The sequence below is a fragment of the Pteropus alecto genome, unplaced genomic scaffold (genome assembly GCF_000325575.1).
Source record: "Pteropus alecto unplaced genomic scaffold, ASM32557v1 scaffold157, whole genome shotgun sequence".
In the NCBI taxonomy this organism is placed as follows: Eukaryota; Metazoa; Chordata; class Mammalia; order Chiroptera; family Pteropodidae; genus Pteropus; species Pteropus alecto.
The window spans coordinates 3,370,254-3,384,859 of NW_006440626.1; the positions used below are offsets into that span (position 1 = coordinate 3,370,254).

Here is a 14,606-nt window from a genome sequence, read left to right on the forward strand (position 1 = left end):
TTACGTTATTATTATTAGTAATAATAAGAGTAAATGCTATTTAATTACGGGCGGCCGCATCCTGCTCCCGGCGCCGCCGCCCTGGCAGCTCCGTCCATGCGGCTCCGGAGCGCTGTACTTTCATTTCCAGCCCCTCGGCCGGCCGCTCGCGGCAGCACCCACTGGAGGCCCCGTCCGTCTCCCTGCAGCGCTTCCTCCTCGGGTCCTAGCGCGGCTCCCCTCGCCTGGCGCCGGGTGGGCGGCGCGGGCTAAAAGGCCCAGGGGGCGGGGAAGTCCCCCTGCCCCCTGGAAAGCTCATGCCTGGAATTCACCTTTATTTTCTTTTAAGTGCACTTTCCTTTTAGGGCTTTTTCTTTTGGCGATTTTGCATTTCTGGGCGGATGCTGATCTGACTCTGCGCCTCCGCCCTTGCCCACACGAGTCAAAGCCCCCTGGTTTCCAGGAGCATTCAGTGAAGGCTTCCAGAACCCCTAGCTGCGTTGTGTCCTTTCCACAGATGAGGTCCAGAGGTTCAGAGAGGAATGGGCTGGATTTCTAATGTGTGGGATCTTTCCCGAAAGGATTTGAGGCTGCTTAGAAGTCCCAAAAGGTAAGGGGAGATTACCAAAGGAGAGACCGGCAGTAAGCATCCTGGCACCGCCTCAGAGCTGGCCAGGACCAGACTGAATTTGAACCCAGAGCTTCGGATTCCAAATACAGTGTCATCCCACCCTACCACTACCTGCCCCGTTGATTGCTGAGAGTTTTCTCAAATTTCCGTCTCTTTATTTTGCACACACACGTAGTATATATATGTACGCATATATGTACGCGTAAATATCATTTTTAAAATTTATTGAGGATAAGCCGTGGGCCTGGAAGACTTTACAAATGTTACCTCTTTCACAAACATTTCTCCCAGACACAATCTTAGGAACTGGGGGTAGGTACATCGTGGAGACAAATTTTAAACACTGTGGTAAATGCTGGGAGGGACAAGAAACTGGTGCTGTGTTTGCTTATTTAATTCTCACAGCAATCTTGGAAGATTGGTTTTAGCATGCCTATTTTACAGATGGAAAACTGAGGCTGGAGATGAAGTCCAAGGTGGCAATTCTGACTCCAGAGGCTGTGTTTTACCCTTTCTACTATGTGCTTTAAGGGAGCCTTGAAAGGAAAAAAAAAATGCATCTTCAGAAATTCTCAAACTTTTCCTTCCGTGGATGCCATCTCTCACCTCATTACTCTAGGACAAAACAAAAAGGTGGCCTCTGGTATTAAGAAGATGAATGTTTACGTCCAGAAATGAAAAGCAGAGTCCAGTGGCCCTCAGACTCACTGCTTGATGGGGTTCGTTTACAATGAAGACCTCTAATCCTGTCCCCTGCCCCCTCCCCAGCCCAGAGATTCTGTTTCAATATTTCTGACAAAGCATAGCCGTGTGGATTCTGACGTGCAGTAGGAGATCAGCCCCTAGATCACCTGCGATAGATCTAAGATCATGAGCTAAAGGCAGCCACAGTACAAGCCTGGCGATTAGGGAAGGTAGGAAGTATGATGGAGATGTCACCCAGGCAGCATTAGAGAGACCAAGGTCGATTGGAGTCCTGGCTCTGCCACTTGCCAACTGTGTGAGCCCGGCCAATCTCACAGCATCAGTTTCCTCATCTATAAAAGAAGGATAAGAACACCTAAGTTTATTTTAAGGATTACAGTGAAATAACCCCTGTAAAGCATGTAGCATCGTGCCTAGCCCATGGTGGAGGATGAATACAGGTTAGTTCCAACACCCCCTGTGCAATTTACAGTGAAACGCTCAACAATTTATCAGATTATGCACTATTGTTATTACACTCCCATTTTGTGGATGAAGATGCTGATTCCATTTCGATTCCTACATCTTGCCTCAAATGAACTAGCTGATAAATGGTGCGGAGATTCCGCCATCCTAGACTGCCAGTGGAATAACACATATCCTTAAACGAGGACTAACCAGCATTCGAGGGGGAAGTCAGCTGGACAACAGCCCCCCATCGCTTCAGTTTGGCACCCACTGGTTAAACTATCTGCATTGCCTGAAATGGTACATGGCCCTTTAAAATGTAGCCCCCAACCAGAAGTGGTAATGCTTTGGAGAGAAAGGCCCCAAGCTTAGCAGCAGCAGGTTATTTTTTGCGGGAACCCCAATTCCCCGATGTCCTTGGGAAGTAATACTCTACTTCCCCACAGTGAAGCTGAAATAGCAGTAATAGCCACCACTTCTTACCATGGGCCAAGCGCTTCATACATGTTGATTCTCTCACTGTCCTCCAAACTCAGTAAGGTAGAGATTGTTTTTACCTGTTTTTAGGTGAAGTAACAGACACAGAGTAGTTAGGCACCTTGGTTGAGGTCACACAGCTAAGAAAGCGGGAGACGGAACTCATTCTCAGGCCTGATAACTGTACCTTGATGGGGACTTCTTAAATCTGGTTGCATCACTGTCTACCCACAAGGGCCTGTCATGTGAGTAGGTCACTGGAGAAGGGGAGTTGTACACTTATGCTCACCTTTGAGCAACTGACAGGTGCATCATTCAGTTATCACTTCTCCATCGAGCACCTTTTGCTCCAGGCTTAGGCCGGCCGCAGCCTGGCCCCCAGAGATGCCTTGCTGTTTCCTGGGGAGGGCCTGAGCATGTGGCAACCTTACCTGCCACCATATGCAGTGTGCCTTCGCTCACTTGATAAACATTCATTGCCAGGCCCCACTTTGGGTCCTGAGACTGCAGAGAAGCCCCATGTCCCCACAGCTCCAGCCCAGTCCTGGGTCCCAGCCCTCCAACAAGAGATCTTAAGCTGGGATTTGGCGAAGGATCCTGAAGATGTATGTACAATTTTAGGCTTAGGTTGGGGATAGTAAGAGTATTTTCCTCATAGGGTCACTTTGAGGGTTAAGTGAGTTTCTGCATGCAAAGCAATGAAAAATTTGTGGTTAACTAAAAAACAAATAAATAATACATTCTTTTGTGAAATTCCATAGAATTCAGATTCTCAAAAGTGAAAGTGACTTTGAAAAAGAGAGGGGAGGACCCAGGAGCCCAGAGGCCGAAATAGGCTAGCCACCGACCTCTAACACAGTGGATGAAATGCAGCGGATAAAACATGGTCACGTTTGTCTCCTGCGTGTTATTGATTGTGAAAATGTCCAAGCGTACAGACAGCTGAGAGAACTGTACAGTGAATATTCGCATGCCCTAGATTATGCTACAATTGTTAACTTTTTTTTTTATTTATCACATATTCATCCTTCTCTTCATCCCTCCACCATAACGTTTTTGTTAAAAATGAAACAGGAAATTTTTAGCTCTTCTTTATGCTCTTTTACATTTATACTATTTTTTAAAAATTACCATCAGTTTTTATTTTTTTTAATTATTGCCATTTTGGAACAAGAGAATTTTTAAAAGAGAAAATCATCTACCCAAAGCATTTGGTACCACAAAACCTTTTACAAATGTTAGTCCCCAATTTAAGCTGCTCTGCCGACACCATCTTTTTCTATCTCATTCATCACTAGATTCTCAGAGCTGGAATAGTACCTGGTACAAGTAGATATTCGATAACTATTTATAGAGTTAATGAATTATTTTAATTATGGTTGTTTGTGGAGGTTAAAAAAAAAAAGAGTATGTTCTGATGGGGAGCCCAGGGGGAGATGTGGTTTGAGTTGTCTTTTACAGATGATGTACAGACCCCCCTTCTCACCAGGGGAGGTGACCCCTGGGAATGAGGAGGCAGGGTCCCCTGCATGAGGCTATGTCAGGCCCACACCAGGGCCCCAAAGGAATCACTTGTTTGGATCTTAAGAATTTCTCTCCACATTCCTCACGTGCCTGGCATACTTTAGGAATTTGTTTTTGATCTGACTAAATGGCAAGTCTGCAGCCCTGGTAGCACTTCAGCATAAATATTATTTATTCCATTTACAATTGGCAATTAAGTTTGTTTTCAGGCCCCAGAATGGAATTTAAAACACTCAGTTAAAGTAAACCAAACTAATCAGAGGCAGCCTGATTTTCTTTTCAAAACGTTAAAAAAACAAAACACAACACACTGCACAACAGAGAGAAAGCTTTGTAACATTCCTCCTCCCCTTATTCCCACCTCGCGCTCACAGAACAACCTGTTTTGTGTGTGAGTTAAAAAGAAGCCTAGAGATCTGGCTTCTGCTATTGCCTGTCTAAATTTCTGTGTAATTTGGGCAGGTTATTTGACCTCTCTGGGCCACAGTTCTTCATCTGTTGAAAAGAGGAAAGGGGTGGCCTACGATGGCTTTATCCGTCTGTCAAAGGCTATGATTCCACTTCTTGAGCTAGGCAAACAGATGGGCTCTAACGTGATAACTTAAAAGAGAGAAAGTTGTAGATAGAGAAGGAGAGGAGATGACAAATGTGTTGCTTGGAAACACTGATGGTTCAGAACTCTTCTGACTCACTGTACAAACCCCCTTCTTTTAAACCCCAGTCTTCCCATTTTAAAGGGGCTTGTGCTAGAATCTAGATTCAGGAGCAACAGATAGAAGAATCCGGATTGCTAAGCAGTGCTGTCAGGCTGGATGTGTGATTTTTAGCTTTGAATGTGAACACCTTCAGGCAGACCATCTACTCTCCAGTTCTCCACAAGCCCCACCGGGCCACCATTACCTCCTCTTCCCTCCCTGGTCTTTGAAGACCATTGAGTTTCTGCTAAGAATTCTCTTACAGTTCTGAAAACCCTATGATCCATCAGCTGGACGAGGTAGGGGAAGATCCCCTAAGATGTTCCACCACCCACCTTCCTCTTCTCTTTGAGACATCTCCGTCAGAGGGCCAAGGAAAGTCTCAGGAAGTAAAACTGAGAAAAGGAGCCTGCGGATCACCCTCAAGAACCCCCCAGACCGATTTGATTGGTCCTAGCTGGAATCGGCACAGGAATAGCATTGGGCCTAATTGGGAGCGTCTCAGCCTTCTCAGATGATGATTCATTTTAAGCAAATATCTGATGACTCTGGCTGCAATCCAGTTAAAATGAAGAAACTTGAAGCACCTATGACAGGCCTGGCCCGGAGAGGATGCTGCCAAGATGACTGCAGAGGAAGCTGTCAAGATTACTATTAACTCTGTGAAAAAGCCCTCAAAGCTGCAGACCCACTGCTGAGCCAGCTTGCAGCTTCCCGTGGGGGCCCAGAGGAAGGCAATTCATCTGGCCTGGAGTGGTGTAGAAAAGCCTCCTGGGAGAGGTGGTGTTTCATATGGGCCTTGTAGGAAGAGGAGAAGGAGGGTGGAAAGGGGACCCACATCTGAGTAGTCTTGGGAACCAGGGGCTGGCACTTCGGTTTTCTCAGCTCTGTGCTGGGAAGGGTGGTAATGATACCCCCTTCCTTTGTGCTTGCAAAGATTAAATAAGCTGTATGCGACAGGATCTGGCTTGTAATATTTAACTCTGAACTGCAGGTAGTGCGAAAACATGTGTGTGGGCTGAGTTGTGAGGTAACTTTGGAAAAGACGGCTGCGTATGTTGATGGTGATTGTCTCTGGGTGCTAGAGTTTCTCAGTAATGTTTACTTTTCTTTTTTCCTGCTCAATATTGATTGGTTGAAATGTTTACGATGAACACATTATTTATATAGTGGTTAAAAGATTTTTGTGAAAAGAAAAAAACCACTTTTGTTCTGACACTTTAGAAAATTCAAACCTACGGAAAAGTGGCCAACATCTTCAAAGAACTCCCACATACCCTTCACCCAGATTCACTTAGTGTTGACATTTTGCCACTCTACTTTTGGATAGCAGAGAAACCTGTATACACCTTTTCGAACTATTTGAGAATAGGTTACAGCATAGATTTCCCAAGAACAAGGGCAGTCACTTAAATAACCCAATATAGTAATTAAAAAATCAATAAATTATCTCATATACAGTCAAGTCTTGCTAATTGTCTCAGTATTGCCCTTTATAGTAATCCCCACCCCATCCCCAACTCCAAGACTTAATTCAAGACTATGTATTTTCTTTAGTCTCTCTTAATCTACAACAGTTCCTCGGTTTTTCTGTCTTTCATGACAAACGTTCTTGGAAAAGTACATACCAGTTATTCTGTAACATGTTCCTCAGTTTGGGTTTGTCTGATGTTTGCCCATGATCAGATTAATTTTATGCCTTGCTGACTTGATAGTGATGCTGTGTCCTCAGTGCATCACAGCGGGAGGTGTGCGATCGGTATCAGTTTGTTCGTTATTGATGTTAACGTAGATCGCTTGGGTGAAGATGTTGTGGCAGAGTTTCTCTTCTATAGCGTTACTATTTCCTCTTTTTAATTATCAAGTAATTTGTGGCTATTTACGTGGAAGGCTTAGAATGTCCTTTCAATTTCGTGGGACAAAAAAGGCCGAAGCTTTCATTTCAGAAAATGGACACCTATTTCTCGCTGAACAGTGCCAGCCTTTGTCAATAAAGTTCTATGAACGAGCACCTTTCCGGAAGGGCTGGGACGCTCGGCCGCAAGGCATTAAGGGAATTGTAGTCCCCCGCGGCGCTCGCGGCTAAACGCCGCCCTGTGGTCTCGGGGAGAAAGAGCCAGAAGCCGAAAAGAGGTAGCCCTCGAAGGCGCTCTGGACGCGGTGTATCACGGGAATCGTAGTTCGCAGTTGCGCTCCGTCGCGCTTCGCGCGGGAGAACTGGACTACCATACCCGAGAGGCCACGCGCGCAGGGGCAGGGGCAGCCGTCTGGGCCTCGAACAAATCAAATCCAAGGAAAGAAACTGCCGGCTTTCAAAATCCTCCTCCTCCGCCATCATCCGCTGCCGTGCGGGGAGCAGGTGGTATCCGAGACGCGAGTGGCGAGAACTGCCAAGAGAGCTGACAGACAGGCGGGCTGGGCTTCGGCACTGCTGGACTCGGAGGCGGCGCCCCCGACCTGACCCGCACCCTAAATCAGTCCGCCAGTCGGACGCACGCGCTTGGGTCGTCCCACGCGGCTGCGTCTGTTTACGGTAAGGTCGAGGTCCCTTTCCTTTCCCTGTCACCTGCCTGGGGTGGGGGGCGGGGCGGCTGTGGAACTGGGCGAGGAAGGTGTGGCGCCCTTGAGCGCCTTCTCCCCAGCGACTGCGATGGCCAAGCGCGGAGGTGTGGGAGTGGGGCTGCTGGCCCCTTTCACAAATGGGGAAACTGAGGCTTAGAGAGGGCTCCTGGCTGGCCTGGCCCGCGCATCCCGCCGCTGCCAGCAGTGGCGTCTGCTGTTAGCGTCGGTGTAAAGTCGGATCCCTGGTGGGGAATCCCGGGTGGGGCTCCCACGCTGCCCGCCTGTCATTTGCGGCCCCAACTCGCGCGTCGCTCCTTCGCCGCCGCCTCCCAATAGGCTCACACCCACGGAGGCCCTGGGCTGACGCCGCAGCCCTCGGGAATCGGCGTGAGTCACTGCTAACGCTTCGCAGAAGCGAGGTTTGTGCACCTAAGAAAGTGTGACGCCCCTGCCGAGAAGGAAGAGGACTGTTTGCGTATTTACTGTTTGTCTTTGCTCTGCCGGTTTCCTCTTTGCAGACTATGGACAAATGAATTCACCCTCTGTGCTTCGGTTTCTTAGTCTTGCATGTGGGTCGTGTGTGTACACTAAAGGGTATGGGCTTTCCTCCAGCTGATAAATCGTGTTCCTATTCCACCTGGAGGCTCCACCACCACTTTTCTGGTCTCAAATTGTCCCCTCCCAGAACCTCAAGAGGTGGTGGGGTTTGGGGCTAATTTTTATTGTTTCATCTCCTCGTTGGAGCACCGTCTGAATTCGTCAGATAGAGGAACCTGTCGAAATGTGTCACATCACCTCTCTCCTCTCCTGGAAACCTTCCAGGGGCTCTCCTTGTCACTCAGAATAAAAGCCACAGTTTTTAAAATGGCCTTTGTGACTTGGGCCTCTTGTTAATTCTCTTACTTCCCTTTCATCCTCTCTCTCTGTTCTCCAGGCCCACTGGCCTCCTTGAAGTTCCTCTCCCCCATAAGATCCCTTGCATTTGCAGTAATGCTTTTCCCCCAGGTATCTGCATGGCCCAGTCCCTGACATCCATCACGTCTATGTTTCTTTCCTAATAATACCTTTTCTAACCATTCTACTTGAAATTGCAACACCCACCCATTCCCCCCCCCCCCAATTCTTTCCCTCACTTCTTTCCTTATTTATTTTTCTTATCAGGTACTGCCTCGTTTAACTAAATATTTTGTTTAGAACATATGTTTCGAGAGGGCAGGGTTTTTGTTTCATTCGCTGCTGTACTTCTGGTACCTGGAACAATGTCCAGCACACAGTAGTACTCAATATATGTTTAATGAATGAGTGGACGCCTCCTTCCCCAGAAGAATAATTCTTGCTTGTTGATAAAGACAGACAGACCATGGCGATAAGGGTTAAGATAAGGAGAAGGGGTGAGAAGTTGGCAATTTGAAGCCTGGGCGAGTGGGAGGATGGGGAGCTATCACAACTATATCTTGAGGATGACCAGATTGGGAGAGGAATCGTTCTGGTAGGAGTCTCCTAGTGGGCATCTCCTAGTTCAATCCCCCCATATCAGTCTTCCTTGGTCTCCCCGGATTACCTGCCATTTCCTCTTTGGGGAAGTGGAGTATTCCTTTTCTATCAGTCTGCTGAGCTCCAGGCCGGAAGCTCCTTTTTTCAGCGACTGTGCCCCTGGTCTATTGTGATGGTGGCCGTTGTGATGTAGAGACCTCTGGTCTCCTAGGAACCCCTGAGCTCTGACCACCATGGGCTGCCTTGTCTCCTGGCCAAGGTTGAAACCAGATGTGCAGTGGGCTGTCCCCTGTGCCTCACCCCCCGAGTCATGCCAGCGTGGGTGGTGGGGCATTCTCTGGGATGGATGACCTGGATCCCATAGCTATCTACGTCCTGTTTGAGAAATGGGACCCTCAAACAGAGAGCAGCCAAGATGATCAGGCAGGTGTGTGCTTGGGACAAGCTCTTTGCAGCCACGAGTCTGAGACTCAATCACCACTCACCAGGGCGCAGCAGCTGTGTGACTTCTATGGCTTTACTGGATGTCCCAGCTGGGGCAGTTGGGCGGAGGAGGACTTGTAGCAAGATGGTAACTCTTCAGAGGCAAAATGTGATTCTTCTGCTTTCTTGCTACCTCCTCCACCATTTAGAACTGTTCCTTCCGTAATACTCTTTCTTTCCGTTTCTCTCAGTGGCTTAGCCCTTGAGATTTCTGTAGTAGGGAAGGAGGGCTCAGGCCCCTGAAGCAGTTGATGTCCTACCCTGCCCTCCCCAAGCAGGGAGATTCTTCTCTCTTAATGAAACTTTGGCCTTCTCAGTTTGCAGATTTCCAGGGGAGCCCACCAGCGTGTCCAGCATGGCCTCTGAAGACATTGCCAAGTTGGCAGAGACGCTAGCCAAAACCCAGGTGGCTGGGGGACAGCTGAGCTTCAAAGGCAAAAGTCTCAAACTCAACACTGCAGAAGATGGTGAGTTCCTGCAGGGGCTGACCCAAGGGAGGAAGGGAGTGTGCGCGTGGGCACTTGCTCTTGCTAGTTGTCAGACTCATTTAGCTGCTTTATCACATTATTTGTTTCCGCAGCTCTGTGAGGTATCACTGGGCCCATCCAACAGTGAGGCTCAAAGGTGATGTGCCCTGAGTGCACAGGCTTCCCTGCCACTCTTCATGTTTGCAGTGGGCGTTCTTGCCCGTGATAGCTCAGGCTGCAGCTGGGAAGGGCCGCTTATCTCTTGTGGGGCATAGAGGCAGTGGCAGACCACAGTTAATGGCAGTCCCAAGATGCGGTCGCCAGCTCCTTACTTGAGATCCACCCCCACCTTCACCCCCATGATCCCAAGGAGGTCTGGAAATACCTGTCACCTTTCCCAGAGCTGAGGCCCTCTTGGAGCTGCATTAAAACAACAATCTAGACCCTCTCGGGAGGTCTGGTCCATGCAGCTGAATGCCCCCGGGAGAGGGCAGATGCCCCTGGCTGTGTATGGGCACCAGGACTGGAAGGAACTAGGAATCAGAATGGAGACCCTTTCTTTCCATCTGTGGCCAAGGCATGGTTGGCACGGACCAATCCCGAGGCCTCTCAAGGTTCTGGCCCAGCCAGGGAAACTAGTCTGGACTTGCCTGGTTGTCATGGTGTGCAGGTAGGCTTGCCCACCTCCACCAGGTCACAGACTGCTCGAGTCCTTGGGTTGCTGGGAGCACGGTGACGCACATTTCTAACATCTCTGCAGGGCCTTGAAATGTACCGAGTTCTTCCCTGTGCTTTTATTACTTTTGATCCTTGCATCATCTTTGAGGGAGGAGGTAGAAATGTTGCCATTTTATAAATAAGGAAAAAGGACTTAGAGGAGACTTAAGTAACTTGGCCAAGGTTCTGCAGCCGGTAAATAGCAAAGCTAGGATTTTAACAAAGATCCAGTTATATCCTTGTTTCTGTGCTTCTCTGTAGACATTCAGCTCAGTGCCTTGAACATAGATTTGCTACTAAATGATATTCATTGAACACTGTGTCAGGCAGTCTTAAGTGTCATACAAATAGTAACTCAGTTTATTCTCACGAAAGCGCTTGAAGTAGGTTTTATCTCCATTTTGCAGGTTGGAACATTGAGGTTTAGGGAGGTGCTATGACTTGCTTAAGAGCACAGCGGTAAGTAGTCCCACTGGGCTTAGAACTCAAGTTTGTCTGGCCCTGAATTAGTGCAGATAACCCCTTCACCAGGCCAGGCTGAACATGCCGCCTCGCATTTAGAAGGTCACAGGGATGCCCGGCTGACAGCCTCAGCCTCTGAGAAGCTCCTAACCTGAAATGAGAATGAGGTACCCCAATAACTAACGGGACAGAAGATGGAATATACTCTGGTAGACGAGAACAGAGGGCTCTGGGAAGGAGGGCAGGCGAAAGGAATCACTTAGCTTAGGAGGGCCCAGAAAGTCTCTGGATGAGGTGTTATTTGAACTGTCCTTGAAGGAGGATTTCAAGGAGAGAGGGCACTGCAGGCAGGGAGAACCACATGAGTTTGGCATAGGAGCTGAGACACATGGCGTGGGCTCAGAAGAAGTCAGAATCCTATAGGGAGCCCAGGGCAGAGGCCCTTGAATGCTGTGCTGAGATGCCTGGTGGCCTCATCCTTGGCCCAGAAAGGGATTTAATCTTGGCTGGGAGTGAGCCAGTGTGTCACGGGTGGGCAAGGCCTGCACGAGACCATAAAACTGATGATTAGAACAAGGCCCTTTTCTCTGCAGGAAGTACCTTTAAGGACCAAAGAAAGGCCTTCCTGTTTTACATGGCAAAGGGATAAATACCTGGAATTTGTTACTTCGTGAGGTTGCAGAGGCTGAAAAGAGAACTCCCTGCCACTCAGCCTCATGACTGGGTTATTCGGGAATGGTTCGGGCCTGTTTGTAACCTGTCTTTAGGTATGACTAACCATTTTTGGACTGAAAGCCAAGTGAGAAAGGCAGCTCATCGTGGCTCCACTCTCTCCCCTCCCCACCCCTCCCATTCTGGTGCATTGTCCTCCAAGGCTGGTCTGTGCCATGTGATTCTCGTCAAGGCCGGACTCCTGGAAAGCATCGCACCTGTGTATTTCTGTGCTTAAGTCGCTTGTACAGCATAAGTTGTCTTCCCTTGGGACCCTGACGTCTGTCACCTTGCTTTTAAGGACTGCGTAAACACGCCCTTGAGCTGAGCATCCCTCTCCGTGTTGACCTGGCCAGTCCCCGGGTATTGGAGGGGACTTCCTTTTGGAGCAGGTCTTCCAAAAGCCCAAGATGTGTTCCAGCCCTTGCTCTAGGTGGCCCCTGCAGAGCGGTCGCCCAGGAGAGGGGCAGAGCGAAGGGAGGGATTAAGGGGCTCCTCTGTGGGGGGGCTGCGTAGAGTCCGTGGTTGTGCACAGAAGCAAGAGTCTGGGGAGGAGGATGTAGCTTCGCTGTCGGAAACCCAGTCTGAAGCTCAGCTCTGCCATTTCCCTTGAACTCCTGGGCAGAGTTACTTCATTCCTTGAAGCCTCAGCTTCCCCTTCTAGAAAATGGGAGGCTCATACCTGTTCAGCCTTTCCGCCCGTGAAATGAGAAATGGAAAATGAATGCTGGTCACCACTTTCTAGCTGTGTGACTTTGTAGGCATTTACTTATCTTCTCTGTGTCTCAGTGTACTCAATCGTGAAGTAGACATAACAGTAACCACCTTATTAGCTGTGAATATATGAGTTGATGGGTGTAAAACATATGTTAGTGTGTTAAGTGCTTATCCGTACATGTGCGAGCAGAGGCGGAGTGAGTCCCTTTCCTCATGGAGCTCATGACCCAGCGAGGAGGACAGTGTTAATGAAGTCAGCACGTAATGATCGAATAATCATTTAGACGGGTTCAAATTATCTACACGTGTGAGATGGGGCTGGGATGCTGTGGCTTTGACCTGGCTGGGAGGCTGGCAAGGGCTTCTGAGGAAGTGCAGCCACCGCGGAGGCGAGAGAATGGGAGGCAGGTGTGTGCAAAGGCCCCCAGCTCGGGACTTCTTAGGGAGCTGCAAGTCACAATCTTTCTTGAGACCCTCTGTGGGCTTTGTAAGCTAGAAGGTCAAGTTCAAACTTTTATTCCTCGTATCCATTTTCATCTCTTCCCTACCATGTCACCCTACCCCACCCACTCCATCCTCTTCCATCCAGACTAGATTTTGTTTTGTTTTATGTAAGTGGTGTGTTTTGTTCAGATTACAAAGTTAATACATATTCATTGTAGAATACAGAAACATTAAAAAAAAGGGTAAAAACTATATTATCACACAGCTCAGGGATATAACTACTGTCAATTTTTGTACATTTTTTAGTCTTTTTTTCTTTTTTTCCTAAATATAGCTGAGGTCATCTTTTTTTTTAATAATTGGAATCATATTACAGATACTTTAAAAGCAGCTTTATAACCTGCTATATTGAGAGCATGTTAGTGCAGACGATGGGAAAACGCAGGGTCATCCATACTCCCACCGCCTCGAGAACTGCTTTAGCATTTGGTTTCTGTCTTTCTGAACGTTCCTTTGTATGTGTGTGAGAGAGAGAATTCATGTAACATTTAAAAAGTGTTATGGAAAAATTTTGTTGGCTAACCTCATTTTTCACTCACCACTCTAACATGAATATTTTCTAAGTCAAATGCCTTTGTCTCCATTCGTAAAGACGTTAGTGTAACTGCACCCCAGTACCTTACCTATCAGCCTGTGTTCTGTCTATAGACATTTAGGTCTTTTGTAATTTTTCATCATCATAAAACACTACAGTAATGAGCACCCCAAATATGAATGATTAAACCCTTGAAAGCCTTCGTGCCATTGTGTCCGCTGGCCCTCTAACGTGGGTGCCATTTCCCTGCTTGGCCCCGTACCCTCCCTGTCCTGGGAGGCTTCAGGCACACCACCCACCAGGTGTCACGAGCACTTTCTTCACCCCAAGCAGCCAGGTGCTCTTTCTCTTGGCCCCCAGGCCTTTTACACATGCCTTGTTTCAACATTTATGACAGAATTGTCTGTGTGGCTGTGTTCCCTGCTAGACTGTGAGCCCATCTGAGTATCCTTTGTAAGCCAGGGCCTGGCACGTGGGAGGTGCATCATGGCTGTTGGAATTGTGAGTGACAAGGTCGTGGCTAGGCTCTCTCCTCTCTCAGTTTTTCATGACTCTAAAAGAATAAGGTTCTGTTCTTTGGTCCTGACAGCCAAGGATGTGATTAAAGAGATTGAAGACTTTGACAGCCTCGAGGCTCTGCGCCTGGAGGGCAACACGGTGGGCGTAGAAGCAGCTAAAGTCATCGCCAAGGCCTTGGAGAAGAAGTCGGAGCTGAAGGTGAGATCTTCAGGACGAGTGGGCCCAGACCGTTTGGGGACAAGCTTCTGATCAAACAGCCACAACCCACCTGTGTCCAGACCTCCCGGGCCCTGCCTTATTGACGATCACCACAAATAGCCCCTCTTCTTCTGGCCTCCCCAGAGCACTCAGCACTAGCCACGGCCCCTGTTCCTGCATGAAGTGTCCTTTCAGGTCCTCTAGTAACAGACACTGAGACGCTGTTAATATACAAGGTTTAGTGGGCAACACATGTGACAGATGAACGGGGAAGGAGCAGAACTGGACAGGGAGTGCCTTCAGCTTGAGATACAGATCTGGCACTGTGAGGAGGGACGGGCACAGAAGCGGGCCTCAAGAACCCTCCCTGTTCTCACAAACGCTCAGTCCGCCCAGCGGAAGCTCAAGGCAAAGACTGCCTGATGGAGGGGTCTCGTGTTGGGCTGAAGTGGCCAGGCCTCAGCTCAGATGCTGGGCTGTTGGGAAGGTGCTAGCTGCCCTCTTCACAGCAGAATGGCAGATTCTTTCTTACCAGTTAGATCCACGTGGTACCCTTTCAATGTGTCCCAGAGTGGGTTCCACTGAACACCAGCACACCAGCTCTTTGAGAAAAGTGGGGTAGCCTGTTCAAAATGTCAGAAGGATTTCCGTCCTTGCATGTCCCTCTTCCTGGGGATCCCAGTGTAAATTAGCACATGAAATCCTCTGAAGAGTCATGCGGAGAAGAGCCTTGCTTTCCAGACCAGAAATGGTGTAAGAGGCTAGGCTTGTGCCACGCT

The 14,606-nt window shown here is 48.5% G+C and overlaps 2 protein-coding genes across 4 annotated transcripts in view; one reads left to right on the forward strand and one right to left on the reverse strand.

The window, feature by feature from the left end:
- The window catches only part of ZC3H7B (zinc finger CCCH-type containing 7B), a 40,662-nt gene extending 40,432 nt beyond the window's left edge, over positions 1-230 (reverse strand). For 2 of the 3 annotated variants that reach the window (XM_006917384.3, XM_006917383.3), the window contains exon 1: positions 49-230. In XM_006917384.3, the coding sequence (XP_006917446.2) occupies positions 49-60 (12 nt within the window). In that variant the 5' untranslated portion in view covers positions 61-230. The remainder of the gene's footprint in view (positions 1-48) is intronic. The other variant, XM_006917385.3, reaches the window with a different exon arrangement.
- A 6,509-nt stretch (positions 231-6,739) lies between these two features.
- Positions 6,740-14,606, forward strand: part of RANGAP1 (Ran GTPase activating protein 1) — a 23,615-nt gene continuing 15,748 nt past the window's right edge. Inside the window, exons 1-3 of the mRNA XM_006917386.3 lie at positions 6,740-6,991; positions 9,315-9,464; positions 13,700-13,827. Of these exons, the coding sequence (XP_006917448.1) occupies positions 9,353-9,464; positions 13,700-13,827 (240 nt within the window). The 5' untranslated portion in view covers positions 6,740-6,991; positions 9,315-9,352. The remainder of the gene's footprint in view (positions 6,992-9,314; positions 9,465-13,699; positions 13,828-14,606) is intronic.